This window comes from Melanostigma gelatinosum (genome assembly GCF_949748355.1).
Source record: "Melanostigma gelatinosum genome assembly, chromosome: 6".
NCBI classification, from domain to species: domain Eukaryota; kingdom Metazoa; phylum Chordata; class Actinopteri; order Perciformes; family Zoarcidae; genus Melanostigma; species Melanostigma gelatinosum.
This window is the reverse complement of record NC_136639.1, coordinates 21,797,833-21,810,212: the sequence shown is the minus strand read 5'-3', so window position 1 is coordinate 21,810,212 and position 12,380 is coordinate 21,797,833. Positions and strand designations below refer to the sequence as shown.

Here is a 12,380-nt window from a genome sequence, read left to right as displayed (position 1 = left end):
TCTGCAGAGAGGATCATTGGTTCCAGCCTGCCCTCCATCCTGGACTTGTTCACCTCCAGAGTCAGGAAACGGGCTGGAAAGATCACTCAGACCCCTCACACCCTGGACACAAGCTGTTCCAACTCCTCCCCTCTGGTAGGCACTACAGAGCTCTGTATGCCAAAACCACCAGACACAGGAACAGCTGCTTTCCACTGGTCACTCTGATGAACAATAATATTGCACTACTACCTCTGTTTGCACGACTGTATTATTTATATATATATATATATATATATATATATATATATATATATATATATATATATATATATATATATATATATATATATATATATATATGTATATATATATATATATATACACTTTTTTTGGGATATATTTATACTTGTATTGTATATAGCTGTTAAATGTTTATACCTACATCTGTTCTACTTTTTTGCTGTCCTTTTTTATTCTTATATATTTTTCCTTGTTGATTGTAAAATAGTGTATTGTATGTACATTGAGAGCGGAGTGGAAACCGGAGACAAATTCCATTTATGCGTACGCATACATGGCCAATAAAGCTGATTCTGATAACATACTACCATATGATCCTGAAAGCGTATCAAAGGTGATATAAGTCAGCGTTCACCAATAATCAGGGTTAAAGCTTTATTAATAGCACTTATGAAGTATATTTCTTCCATTCGTAGGATACTATATATCTCCATTAAATTAATTCTAAATAATGCCTGTACTGTTGGAATAAATGATGGATTCATTTAGCATATCAAATTTATTGTACACTTTCTTGTCATCCATAGATACATTTAAATGAGTTTTAAACACAGCATCTTGAGTATTCTTTCTGCTTTCACTTTTCTGATATTGCCACACAAAACAAACCATAATTTTACAAGACTTTCCACTCGAACACATCTGATATCATGGAAGTCTCTTATACCTCCACTGCGGTAGGTGGCAGCAGTGCTCTGGATGAACTCACATAACCACAGTGAAGAAGAGATGTGGGCGGGGCTTCACTGACACAACAAGCGCCACTTTTGAGCGCTCGTGCACATCGTCAACAATAACAAAAGTTGTCAAATTGTGGCAAGGACCACCGAGGGAGCAGAGCCACGACGATACAGCCTTTGGTCATACGTGGAAGGTACAATAATTGGGTTCAGTTGGAGTCAATGTTGTTTAATAATACATGAAAGAACAGTTAAAACATGACCGTGTACGGGGCTCGATAGCAGCTCTAGAGTCTGCTACCTACTCTCCTCCACTACCAACGGTTGCTAGGAGCCTAGCTTGCTAACGCCACTCGTTAAGCGACCGCTGACTACTACACAGTGCATTTCTACTATGTCTCCAATGAATACGAGAAACTAATTTCAGCTCATGAATTTCTGCGTGGTTTAACGTTGACGTGGAGATGCACTGAAATATGTGGCCCGTTATCTTTAAAGGGAGGTCTGCTATGGAGGAAAGGTAGTGACAGGAGAGGTGTAGCGTTAGGCTCTACAGACACAGCTAACTTATAGACTATCACTACTATCTGTTTATAATAACAGAGCTATCAAACATATGTGGCCCTATTTGTCTCTACCATTTTAGGTAACACCTATCAAAATGTGTTACCCTACCTGTATATGGGAACACCATCTTTGTTAACTGATATCAAAATATTTACTAATACGACCAGAAAGTGGCAGTATACATACCTGTAATGTCGATGTTTTAAAGCAGTTTTACCATTAGTACCAAAGATGACATCTCATGGCACCATGAATTGTTCTTATTGTTCATATAATATTGTTCAATAATATTACTGTCCCTAGGTCAAAGATGATTCAAGATAGTGCTCAGATTCGGCGGCGGGGTGCCCAGGACTTCGTTGCATTCTATGACTTTGCCTGTGCCAGACAGGAGTTGGTCCCTCTCCCGGCTGTTAAGATGAACCTTGACAAGGGGATGCTGGACTTTAATGGAGACAGGGTCAAACTCACAGACTGGCCTCCCATTCTCAGCTCCATCTGCATCAACAAACACCTGCACCACATTGCAATAAGTAGCACATACCAAGCTGGTCTGGCTTCTGGAGACACAGGTAAGGCCTGGCAATAAATCTGATACCAAAAGTAACAGTGGGGAATTTTAGTTTTTTACATCACTCATGTTATTGAAACCTTTAAACTTGAATAATTTGCCAATTCTGCATATCAAACATTAATCATATCACCACCCATTTCAGATAGAAGGTACTATAAGTCTAGCTTCAGGAAGAGGATCCCAGCCATTCGCTCTAAGGACATGACATTTAAGTTGTGCAAGGCCCTGAGAGAGTGTCTGGCTGTCTCTCCCAACCTCAAGACTGTGCAGCTCAATGGACTTCCACTGAGAGAGAGGGACCTCATCACCTTGACAAAGGTAAAAAAAAAAGCCTGAGAATATGATCTGCAGTGTAAACAGTAACGTTTACACCATTATATTATTATTTGTTTAGTTAGTTAGAGAGACGGGCACAGAATCATAAGCTCAGCAGCATTTTCTCTTCATATTTCTGTGTAATCTGATAAAGACAAAAAATATGTGTTTTGTTTTTATTTCAGGGCTTTTCAAAAAGTGTTGTCTTGGAAAACCTATCTCTGGCTAACTGTCCAATCTCTGATGAGGGCTTAGAGGGTATGTATGCTCACAGGGTTTGTTCCTTTTTTTTGGTCCCAAAAGCCTTCGAAGGATTGTACTGTGTGTGAGCATGTACCTTCCATTTTCCATATGTTTCAGTCATCTGCCAAAGTGTGAAGTATTCTACGAGCATCAGGACGGTAGATTTTACAGGATGCAATCTCACGTGGAGAGGAGCAGAGCATATGGCCAACATCATCAAGGTGTGATATGCCATTTTTAAGACTTTACTAACCATACTATTTTAATGCGTTTTGGACTATACATGTGTGTATATATATATATATATATATATATATATATATATATATATATATATATATATATATATATATATATGTTGGGATCTAAAGGAGCGTGTTTGGGTTATCAGCATTTAAGAAACTGAATTCTTGACATCAATAGAATTATTGATGTATGTAACAATTATTAATGATTATTAATATAAACGGGGCACCACCCTGCGAACAGGGACCAATAACCAAACGATAAAACTAAGTCTCATAATTAGTAGTCACTCATAATGTCAATAGTCTGCGTATGACTACACATTCAGTGACAGTGAAGGGTTTTAAGTTCGAGCACAGGCTACTACATACAGTCTTATCAAATACATATGCACAAGCAATCACAGACGACTGCTCCTTAAAGTATAACAGAGTTTATTGAATCAAAATAATAAATGATCAAATCAATTAATAGTGCAACCAACAAACGTTATCATACGATTTTATATGCCTAAACTAAAGAATGAATAAAATGGATGAGGGTGTATGTCTGTGTGTGTATGTGTGTGTGTGTGTGTGTGTGTCTGTGGGTGAACAGGAAGGAGTCTTACAGCTACGCTAAAGACTACAAAGATGGCGGCGTCGAGTGACGCGGGCCAAAGGGGAGGGGCCTTAAGAACTACAGCTAAAAACTACAAAGATGGCGGAGTCGAGTGACGCGGACCAAAATGGCAGTTAGGCTGCTGTATGTACTCACGTGTGCCTGGGCAGCACGTGATGTGAGGCGCTCGTTTGAACGAGGTTCCCCAGGGGTAGAACTAGGAGCTATGTGTATGTGTGTTTCGTGAAAGGAGGAAAGAGAAAAAAGGTGGGGGCTCATGAATCAGACTTCTGCGTGCGGTCCGCGTTGTAGTGATAATGGGGGTGTCTGGCGTATCGTACATAACGTGCCGTTGTCGGTAGAACTGCCAGCAGTTATGTACGATAGCCGAGATTCCACACTTCACTCACAGAGCTGATTTAATGAGCAGAGAATACTACACGAAGTGTAGTAAAACCAATGAAAAGAAATCAAATAAATCCAAGCAAACAGTCACAGTTAATACACGAATACAGCGGAGCTTCTCTCGTCCGCGAGGAGTTGCGTAATATCTCGATATCACGCGACAGTAATTTAAACAACAAAAACACGGGAATATCAACATATAAATGAATGGCCTGAATTAAACTTAAATTAATTTAAGCTAAGCTATGCCCAAATGCCAAGAACCTTACTTGTAGATGCTTCGTTGCAACGTGGAAGTGTCCGTGGCAAAGCTGTCCGTTTTCCTCGTCGGGAAGGGGGACAGGGGGGGAGCTTGCGGGTCGGCGCGGCTTTGCAGCGGGCGCTGTGTGTCTGTCGTGGCGCAGCTCGCTCTGGAGCAAACGCAGACGTGATCTGTCCTCGCTGCAGGGAGGACAGTTTAACTTCGGCTGAGACGACGTGGTCCGTAGGTCTCCCGGTAATCATCGGTCAGGAGAGGAGCGAGGCTTCGTCGGCTCCTCTGTGCCGGTTTGTGCACAAAATAAAAAGAAGCAGAAAGCACTGAACGAATGCTGATGCAGATCCGTTATCGCGGGCTGTTTCGTCCAGCGAAATGGCTCGTGACCTGTCAGGGTTTGATGAGGGTTCGAGGGGCTCCCTCGTGGGGGGAAAGCTGGTTCTTCTGTGGCCTGGACGGGGGTGTCCGAGCGAAGAGAGCGTGGTGTGCTTCCTAACTCAACCGAGGTCGAAGGGGGAAAGCCTAGAGGTGTGATCTGCAGGCACTTTTGTAGAACAGGGGTTGAACCACAGGGGTCCTGGGGTCTCTTGGCCTTCGGCCAATGAGATTGCCGCGGTTACCATGGTTATTTGGGGGGGGGGGGAAATTCACACCCTAGTGTGAAATCCCTTTGCTCTTATCAACTACAAATCAGGATGAACCCTTTGCTCGACAAAGTGAAGGCCTGATTCTCTTTGTCCACAGCACATGTTTAAGCCATATGGCCAGAGCCCAACATATATATAAGAATGCATTTTTTATTCTCAGCATCAGGGAATGCAGAGGCATGGTACTGCATGGGCCGAGTCTCTGAGGTATCGGAAGCCACAGTTTGAGGGAATGGGAGGTCTCCGCCGCGTCACCCTGAACTCGAACACTTTGATTGGGGACCGGGGTGCCGCTGCTCTTGCACATGAAGTGGCAGAGGACCTGTGGGTTAAAGGTCAGTTGGTGTGGGGGTTTGAAAGAAATGCAACGAGACAAAGAAAAGTTTGTTTGTTTTTGTCGCTGTTGTCCTCGTCGTAGGAATTTTTTCTCAGGGTTTCTGTGTCTGTTTTGTGATTGGTTGAACAGCTTTGGACCTGCAGAGGTGCGGTCTGTCCAACGAAGGAGCTCGTCGTCTGCTGGAAGCCTTGAAAACTAACACTGCTCTTTGCATACTGGATATTCGCAGTAACCCTTTAATTGGTAAGAAGTTGCCTGAAGCTCAAAACATGATGCGTTATTGGTACGTTGTTTGTTCCACACAGAACTTTTGAAATTGTGGGTGGAATAAACATTGTAGCCTCTAGGCGCAGCTAGCGCACTGTATTTACCTGCGTGTCCCTGTTCCATTCTAATTCTAACCCAGTTTCCAAAGTACTGTTTTCATACTGGCAAAATTGCTATTATTGCTCCATAACTCTGTAATTACTTTAATACTGTAATTGTACAGACACGTATCTGAAAACCCAAAAATGTGAAAACGATTTTTTTTCCCCTTTACAGACAGGGTCCTAATCAAAACTCTACTAGAGAAAGTACTGATGAATGCTGACAGACAGTCATCCGAGGTGAGTGTCTTGAGCTGCTAATGCCATCATTCAGAGTCTAAATGAATGAGTGGTGTGTACTTGTGTGATTGCTTCATAGTTGTGTCTTCCTCATGTTGTGCTGCAGTACTGCTGGATCAAGCCTGCAGCCTCAGAGCCACAGAGAGCTTCTGGTCCAAAGAGGCGAGCACTACCCGGCACACTCAGAGGAAGAACTACATTTAGGATAGGTAGAAGTACACATTATTGTTTTGTTTCTCACAAAGCTACATAATAGACACCTGTACGTGATTTCAAACAGACAGACACAATATATTGAGTTCGTGATGGTGGCCACATAATCATCCCAGAGAAATATATATTGTCTTTTTATCAACATTAGGAAAGGTCTTACCTCAGCTCCTCACCAGGCTCATAAAGTATCTAATATCGTGGCTGTAAGTGTCCATAAAGGTTAATTTTCCCACGCTGACCTAAACTGTCTAAGTTGCAAACTTTAACGGATTTCACGATTTTCTGTGACATTTAGACAAAGTTGAAATGCACAGCCGCATGTCTCCAGCCTGTGCACAAGTGAACACAAGCTTCAGCGTTACATCTGTTTGAGATGGTGTCTATTATTTCGTACTCAAATTGTCTCTTTCTGACTCCTCACCTCTTGGCTTTTAAGTCATCTGGAGACATGGTAAGAACTCTGCTGGCCAGTAATGTCAGATACTTTTGGTTCAGGTACCCTGTAGTAAATCTCAAAAGACGAAAGAGCCATGCTGTCTCATAACTTAATATATCTGTCTCTGTCTGTCTCTCTCGCTCTCGCTCTCTCTCTCTCTCTCTCTCTGGTGCAGCAGCTCGTAAAGGAACATCTCCTGCAGGACGGAGTTCAGGCGATGCTCAGACACAGAAGCCCTCTTCCCCCTCCGGTTATGTGCCTTGGCGTGCTGCTGCACGAGCTGGACGTCAGAGGTGAGGAGCTGCTGGCGAACCAATGTATTTCGTATAACACATCGTATTTATTATTTCTATAACAGTTTTTGGCTGCTTTTACGAAACGCGTCTCCACAAGCATCCAGAATAGAACATATTCTGAATTTGATGTCACACGATTACTCCTCCTTTATTGACAAAGCTTTCGCCAGGTGTCTCTCAGAGAATCAAAGACTGATATTACGTTGATGGATGCCTTTGTTGCAGGGGTATGCCTCCTGGAGTTTGTGTGACGGGTCAAAGCTTTCAGGTGAGTTCTCTTGTGTTACTGTAGAAATGAATGAAAGCGTTGTAGAAATGTATCAGTACCCTGTCAAGTATAGCCAAACTGTATTTCCACCACCTGTTGAAAATGCATGGTTCTCATCAGGGTGCAGCTACCGTGAAGGTTACTGTGGAGTCTGATTCAGAGGGAGAGGAGGGTGAGGAAGAAGAAGTGGAGGTGGAGCAGGGGCCACCTTCTCTTGGCCTCGAGGACAGGATCACCGGGCGGACGTTTAATCATATGCAGGTGAGTCACATCGTCATCATTTTGAGGTTTGTGTACAGGAAAAAGGCAACGCTTTGGGACTTTGAAGAACTTGGTGTGTGTGTGTGTGTGCGTGTGTGTGTGTGTGTGTTCGCCCTGCAGATGGAGCTAAAGGAGTGTCGTCTGAGGCTGGCAGAGGAGCGCAGAGCCAGGCTGAAAGCTGAGTCGAGGCTCATGGAGGTGATGATCACTAACATATGATTTATTTTTCTTCTGTTTTCCTCCACTGCTATTTGTCTTTGCAGCAGTCACGAGTTTATTGTTCTGGCTTTAGTTAGAATAGCTTGAGGGTGGGTCAGCCACACTGAAGCGGCTTTTTGGATGATTATGTTAGTTTTAGCTCTCGGTGCTGCATTATGTTCACGTCAGTGGTTTTGTAAATGAAGAAACGAGAGACTGGCTCCAAGACGCCCTTTTATTCTGTCTGTTGGTCGTTTCTATTCAGTGGGAGTTGGACAACACCCGTCTTCGTGACAACAACCTCTCCCTGTCGGAGGCGCTTGCAGCCAGCGGCTCTGCATCGGCAGCGCCCGCTCTCAGCGCTCTTGAAGATGAAGCGGTCCTCGAGAGCATCGAGAGCTCGTTTACCAAGTTCCACGCTTTCCTGGATCTCCTCGAGGACGCCGGGTGGGTTTTCTTAAAACAGGCCAGAACAACATTTCTCCTTTTGACTCGGACCGTGTCGATTTGGTTCTGGGTTGAGGTGCATCAAAGGAGTGTCTTTGTTTGACTACACAACTTCCAGTTTCATTATGCATCTCTGCTCATTCAGTTTTTCCATCCTCCCGTCTGCTCTTCCCACCAGGTGTTACTCACCCTGGGCCGACAGAATCCCCAACAGAAAGTTGGTTGGATTCCATTAAACTATTCATGTTTATCTCATCACACCTTCCTTTATCTGAGTTAGTTTTCAGTGTATTCATTGTAGGACGACCAGAACAATTGTAATCATCCATTCAGTTATTTTTCTGTCATTTTTTTTAGTTAGGTGTGATGCGTTAAGAAAGCTCATTTTATTAAAACTGCTGAGGGGACTTAACTTACAATCATATCATTCTTTTTTTTTTTACATTAAAGAAGTAGCAAATGCTTCTTTTTTTACAAAGATTGTATCGTTCATGAAAAGGACAGCCTCTCATGTGACTGAGTGTAAATGGCAAAAGGCTGGGCCACGTTTTGTACATCGCCTCTTTACTGTAAATGGAGGATTTCTGTTTCGTTCTGAGATAACCTTTAAAAACACTGGTCTGTTTGTTGTGGTCCGGTTGGCTCCCTCCAGTTAGAAACCTGGCACTGAGTCCAGTTCAGAAGATTTTCACTGTGACATAACCACCGCTTTCCTTTGCTTTATTTCAGCCTGTTCTCTATTTCGTCATTCTTTATTGTGATTTTGAATGCATTTCTTTGATGGTTCACCTTGTTGGTCCATGGCCATTAAAGGATGCTGAGTTGTTTTCAAACTGAGACCATGAGGTGCAGTAAATCGGTGGGGAGCAGTTGCTTCTTCTTTTTATTCAGCGAACATAATCAAACCAAGTATCCTTGCAGTCCTGCTCATGAGTCAGCAGCGCTTCATACTCATTTTGAAAACACATTTAAGGAGAAAATCCTTGTATTAGTAAACCATTGCTTTATAATCCTGCAATATTACAGTATAAGCACGCCATATGCGCAAAGAGGCTTGTAGGTATGGAAGCCATTCTTCCCAGGGCATCTCCTACCACTTATATCTTCCAGCACTTCATCTTAATGGATGTGGCCTCCTGCTGGCATTTCATTGACATGGAAAAAGGGTAGCCTGTTTTACCAATTCACCCTCTCAGATTATTTCGGCATACACTTCAGTAGTGCCTGAATGACATTTATGTGTCCTTTACTTTGACTTGAATTGACTTCACCTCTTCTTTCTTTCTTCTTTTGTAGCCTTGGTCAGCTCGCTTCAATGGCTGGAATCGACAAGTCGGATTTCCCCCCTCCAGGAAGACCTCAGCTCTCCTCCACAGTAGGACCGCATGTGGACGGTGCGGCGTCACTGCCTGGAGGGTTAGAGCCTCGGGAGGCAAAGACTGACGCCTCGTCTTCAATAAGGGTATGATGGTGTTATACCTTCAGTTTCATGTTCGCACTGAGTTTGTTAACAACCCCCAAAAATCCATATGTCGCCAATGTTGCATTCTAGCAGCACCACAAACTTGCCTCCTTGCCTGCAACGAGCTGCATCAAGTTTAAAGAGTGTTTCATTATGCGTCTCTGGTCACTTTTCCCGTCATTTCTTTCTGTCGTGTTGACTTAACCCACCAGGTGATCTGTTACTCACCCCGAGTCAAAATAGAGTTTCGTTCTCACACAATTCCCATTCAACGCTGTTTGGATTTCATTTCACTGTTAATGTTTTCACTTCTCATATGTTCCTTTGGCAAAGCTTTTTATAAAGATTGTGTATTTGTCGCGCCGTCGTGCGACATGTCAGCCATAGGCAGATGAAACATCGCCTCATGCAGCTTGTTGATCAATCAACTTATCATTTTATTAATTGATTTGATGGTGCAACAATAGTTATTTTGTAATATTCATTCACAATATTCATCATAGAGAAAAAAACTGATGTTGATTATTTTATGAAATGAGATAAATTTGACAGATTGTATAAATATCGATAAATATAATATTTTTGATGCCACCAAGTTCTCATTCATGTGGCTCCTTAAGGGAGCGTATCCCATAATGTCACTCATGCTACTCAGTGGACCGGGGTTACACAGAAACTAAGGTTTTGAGTATTGCCTGTATTATGGTGTCTTCTGGTGATTTGTAATAGCTCCTAAAGAGGTTATTTTAATACTTTGTCTGTTATTCCATTTTTCTCATCAAACCTCCAACTTCTGTCTTCAGGTAGGCGGCGTCCTGCCTGCTCCCCCGGGTAGACCGGCCGACACCACCCCCCCCAGACCTCCGTCCTCTGTCAGGGAGTTTCTGCGTGAAGACAGGCTGCTAGATCTGACCTTCAGTCGGGCCTCCCGAGCTGCAGAAGACCCCGGTGTCGGTGGAGAAGAGGAACCCGACAAATACTCAAAGCTTGATAGCCAGCATGACTCGGGTTCTGAGCGCAGCTTCCGTAGCCAAAACTCCTTCGATATGGTTCCCTTCAGTAAGACTTTTCAGACTCGGTCCAGCCGCCCCAAGAGCAACCACAGCAACTCCCACGGACACAGCTACAACAGCAGCTACGCTCCCGACCATTCCTCCCACAGCAGCGGGTCTCACGGGGGATTGTCCGTAGGATCAAGTGTTAGTGACATCACGAGTGACATGGCGGAGTCTGTGGGGTCGAGGAACAGGGGAAAGGGAAGGCTAGTGACAGTCGGTCAGGCAGAGTCAGAGGGGGGCTTCTATCCTGGGAGGGAGACTGTGGAGCAGATCAGGTCTCTGGGGGGGCAGTCAGACGATGAGTCTTTCTGACCCACCGACCAGGGAAGTGGGAAAAGCTCCGCCTCTCTGTGATCTCAGTGCCTTCTGTTTTTGAACTGTAGATTTATTCTGAAATCTTTGGAAGACGCAAGACCAGAAGTCGGAGCATAAGAAGTGGATTGAACACCTTGTTGCATGGAAGCCAAAGCACAGACAGAGTTGAATATCCTACCAGAATGTTTCATTTTAGTTTCCGATTGAGACAAAAATATATTTTTGTAGCAATTGTGTATTTTTATAGTTTAGCAGATGCATTTTGCACTTGGATACGTCCAGAAAATGGTTTTAATTCAAGTGTGGTAGTAGATATTAGGGTTTTCAAGCTAACCTCACCACCAATCAAGTCTCAATTAAAATCCGCAAATCAAGTTCCCTCCAATGTGATCCTGTTTCATCAGACCTCAGGAAAATACTCTCATGCGTACTATTACTGTTTTTACACAATATTGTTTTCAGAGATTTTTGATATGTGTGTAATTTGTCCATTTTGACGTACATTTCAGTGGGTTACTCTGCTGTTCCTAATATTTTTAAATAAACATGTTACACAATGCATCTTGTCAGTGGGTGAAATTGTGCCAGAAAACTCTCTGGACCTGTCTCTCGCTCTCTAGATGCAAAAGGTACAGCTCTCTGCAAAGGTGATTCGGAGTGTTTAATTTCCGATGTCTTCTCAGTGTTACTTCACCGTTTATACTTCTTTTTTTGTGGCACTTTCTTTTGCCAGTTTTGCAAATGTTCTGATATTTTAGAGACTCACAGAGAGATATGCAGTACAAAGATAGTTTTACATGAACACGCTGTCATTCGTCACATCTCTCCTTTGATTGGCTTTTGTGTACTTACAACTGCCAGTAACATTGTGGGCCCTCAGGCGTACATCAGCCGGAGTTGGACTGTGTTGTGCACGGACAATGTGTGACAGTCGGCTGTGATGTTTTGACGGCATGATTAAGTTTTAACTTCACAGTTAATGCAAAGCTGCTACAGCCAGCTACGTCACTGCTTTGGCCATGCAGACCCCTCATGTACAGTACAATCATCATCATCTTGTTATATGTAGGTGAGGCCCTTGTGTAACATGTCATAATGCGTGTTGTCAATACATTAATTCAATTTAAAGCATGTCTATGTAACTTTTGAAAGAAAAAAATAGCCCCTTTACAAACAAAGAGATGAATTCATACATTGTTGCTTCTACAGTCATGCTTGGTCTGGTATGACCATTAGCTCATGGTGGCTAATGTTAGCAATCGTTCCGTTTTTTGAGGACTTGTTATTGTTACACAAGGTTTTAGCACTTTCCAGTGATGTTAGTCATAAAAGCAACAAGGAAAGAGTCACAATGAAAGTGACCGTAACTTTGTCAAAGTAAGAGTTGTGACTTCTGTGTTTATGGAAACACAGGAAGCTGAAGACTCTTGAGTACTGCTTTTAAACCCCGGGTGTGGTGCTCTTTATGTTCTACACTGGAATTGTTGCAGAGGAATGAACGACTCTGACTCTTGTGGAGGCCCCTGTGTAAATAGTCAGTTTAGATCTGTCTGATGAGTAACCATTTTGGAAAAAGCGACCAATGGAAATACTAGAGCTTAACGTCTAAATGTCGAAGCGTGTGAATAAACCACATGGTTCGTAGAATTAGGGAGCTGAAAGGCCC

The 12,380-nt window shown here is 43.1% G+C and overlaps 1 protein-coding gene across 1 annotated transcript; it reads left to right on the top strand.

The window, feature by feature from the left end:
* Positions 1 to 1,111: 1,111 nt before the first annotated feature.
* On the top strand, positions 1,112 to 11,273 carry cep78 (centrosomal protein 78). The gene is made up of 16 exons (XM_079269925.1): positions 1,112 to 1,156; positions 1,833 to 2,101; positions 2,246 to 2,421; positions 2,604 to 2,676; positions 2,779 to 2,882; positions 4,976 to 5,150; positions 5,282 to 5,395; positions 5,696 to 5,760; positions 5,867 to 5,969; positions 6,585 to 6,702; positions 6,931 to 6,973; positions 7,094 to 7,234; positions 7,355 to 7,432; positions 7,698 to 7,879; positions 9,176 to 9,341; positions 10,145 to 11,273. Exons 2-16 carry the CDS (start codon positions 1,840 to 1,842, stop codon positions 10,709 to 10,711), a joined length of 2,367 nt encoding a protein of 788 aa, XP_079126051.1. The 5' UTR covers positions 1,112 to 1,156; positions 1,833 to 1,839; the 3' UTR covers positions 10,712 to 11,273.
* Positions 11,274 to 12,380: the final 1,107 nt, after the last annotated feature.

Coding starts and splice junctions, on each gene's coding strand:
- cep78 (XM_079269925.1), top strand. CDS start 1,840: ATGATTCAAGATAGTGCTCAGATTCGGCGGCGGGGTGCCCAGGACTTC. Junction 2,422..2,603: donor ACCTCATCACCTTGACAAAG/GTAAAAAAAAAA, acceptor TTTTTATTTCAG/GGCTTTTCAAAAAGTGTTGT. Junction 5,396..5,695: donor TCGCAGTAACCCTTTAATTG/GTAAGAAGTTGC, acceptor TCCCCTTTACAG/ACAGGGTCCTAATCAAAACT.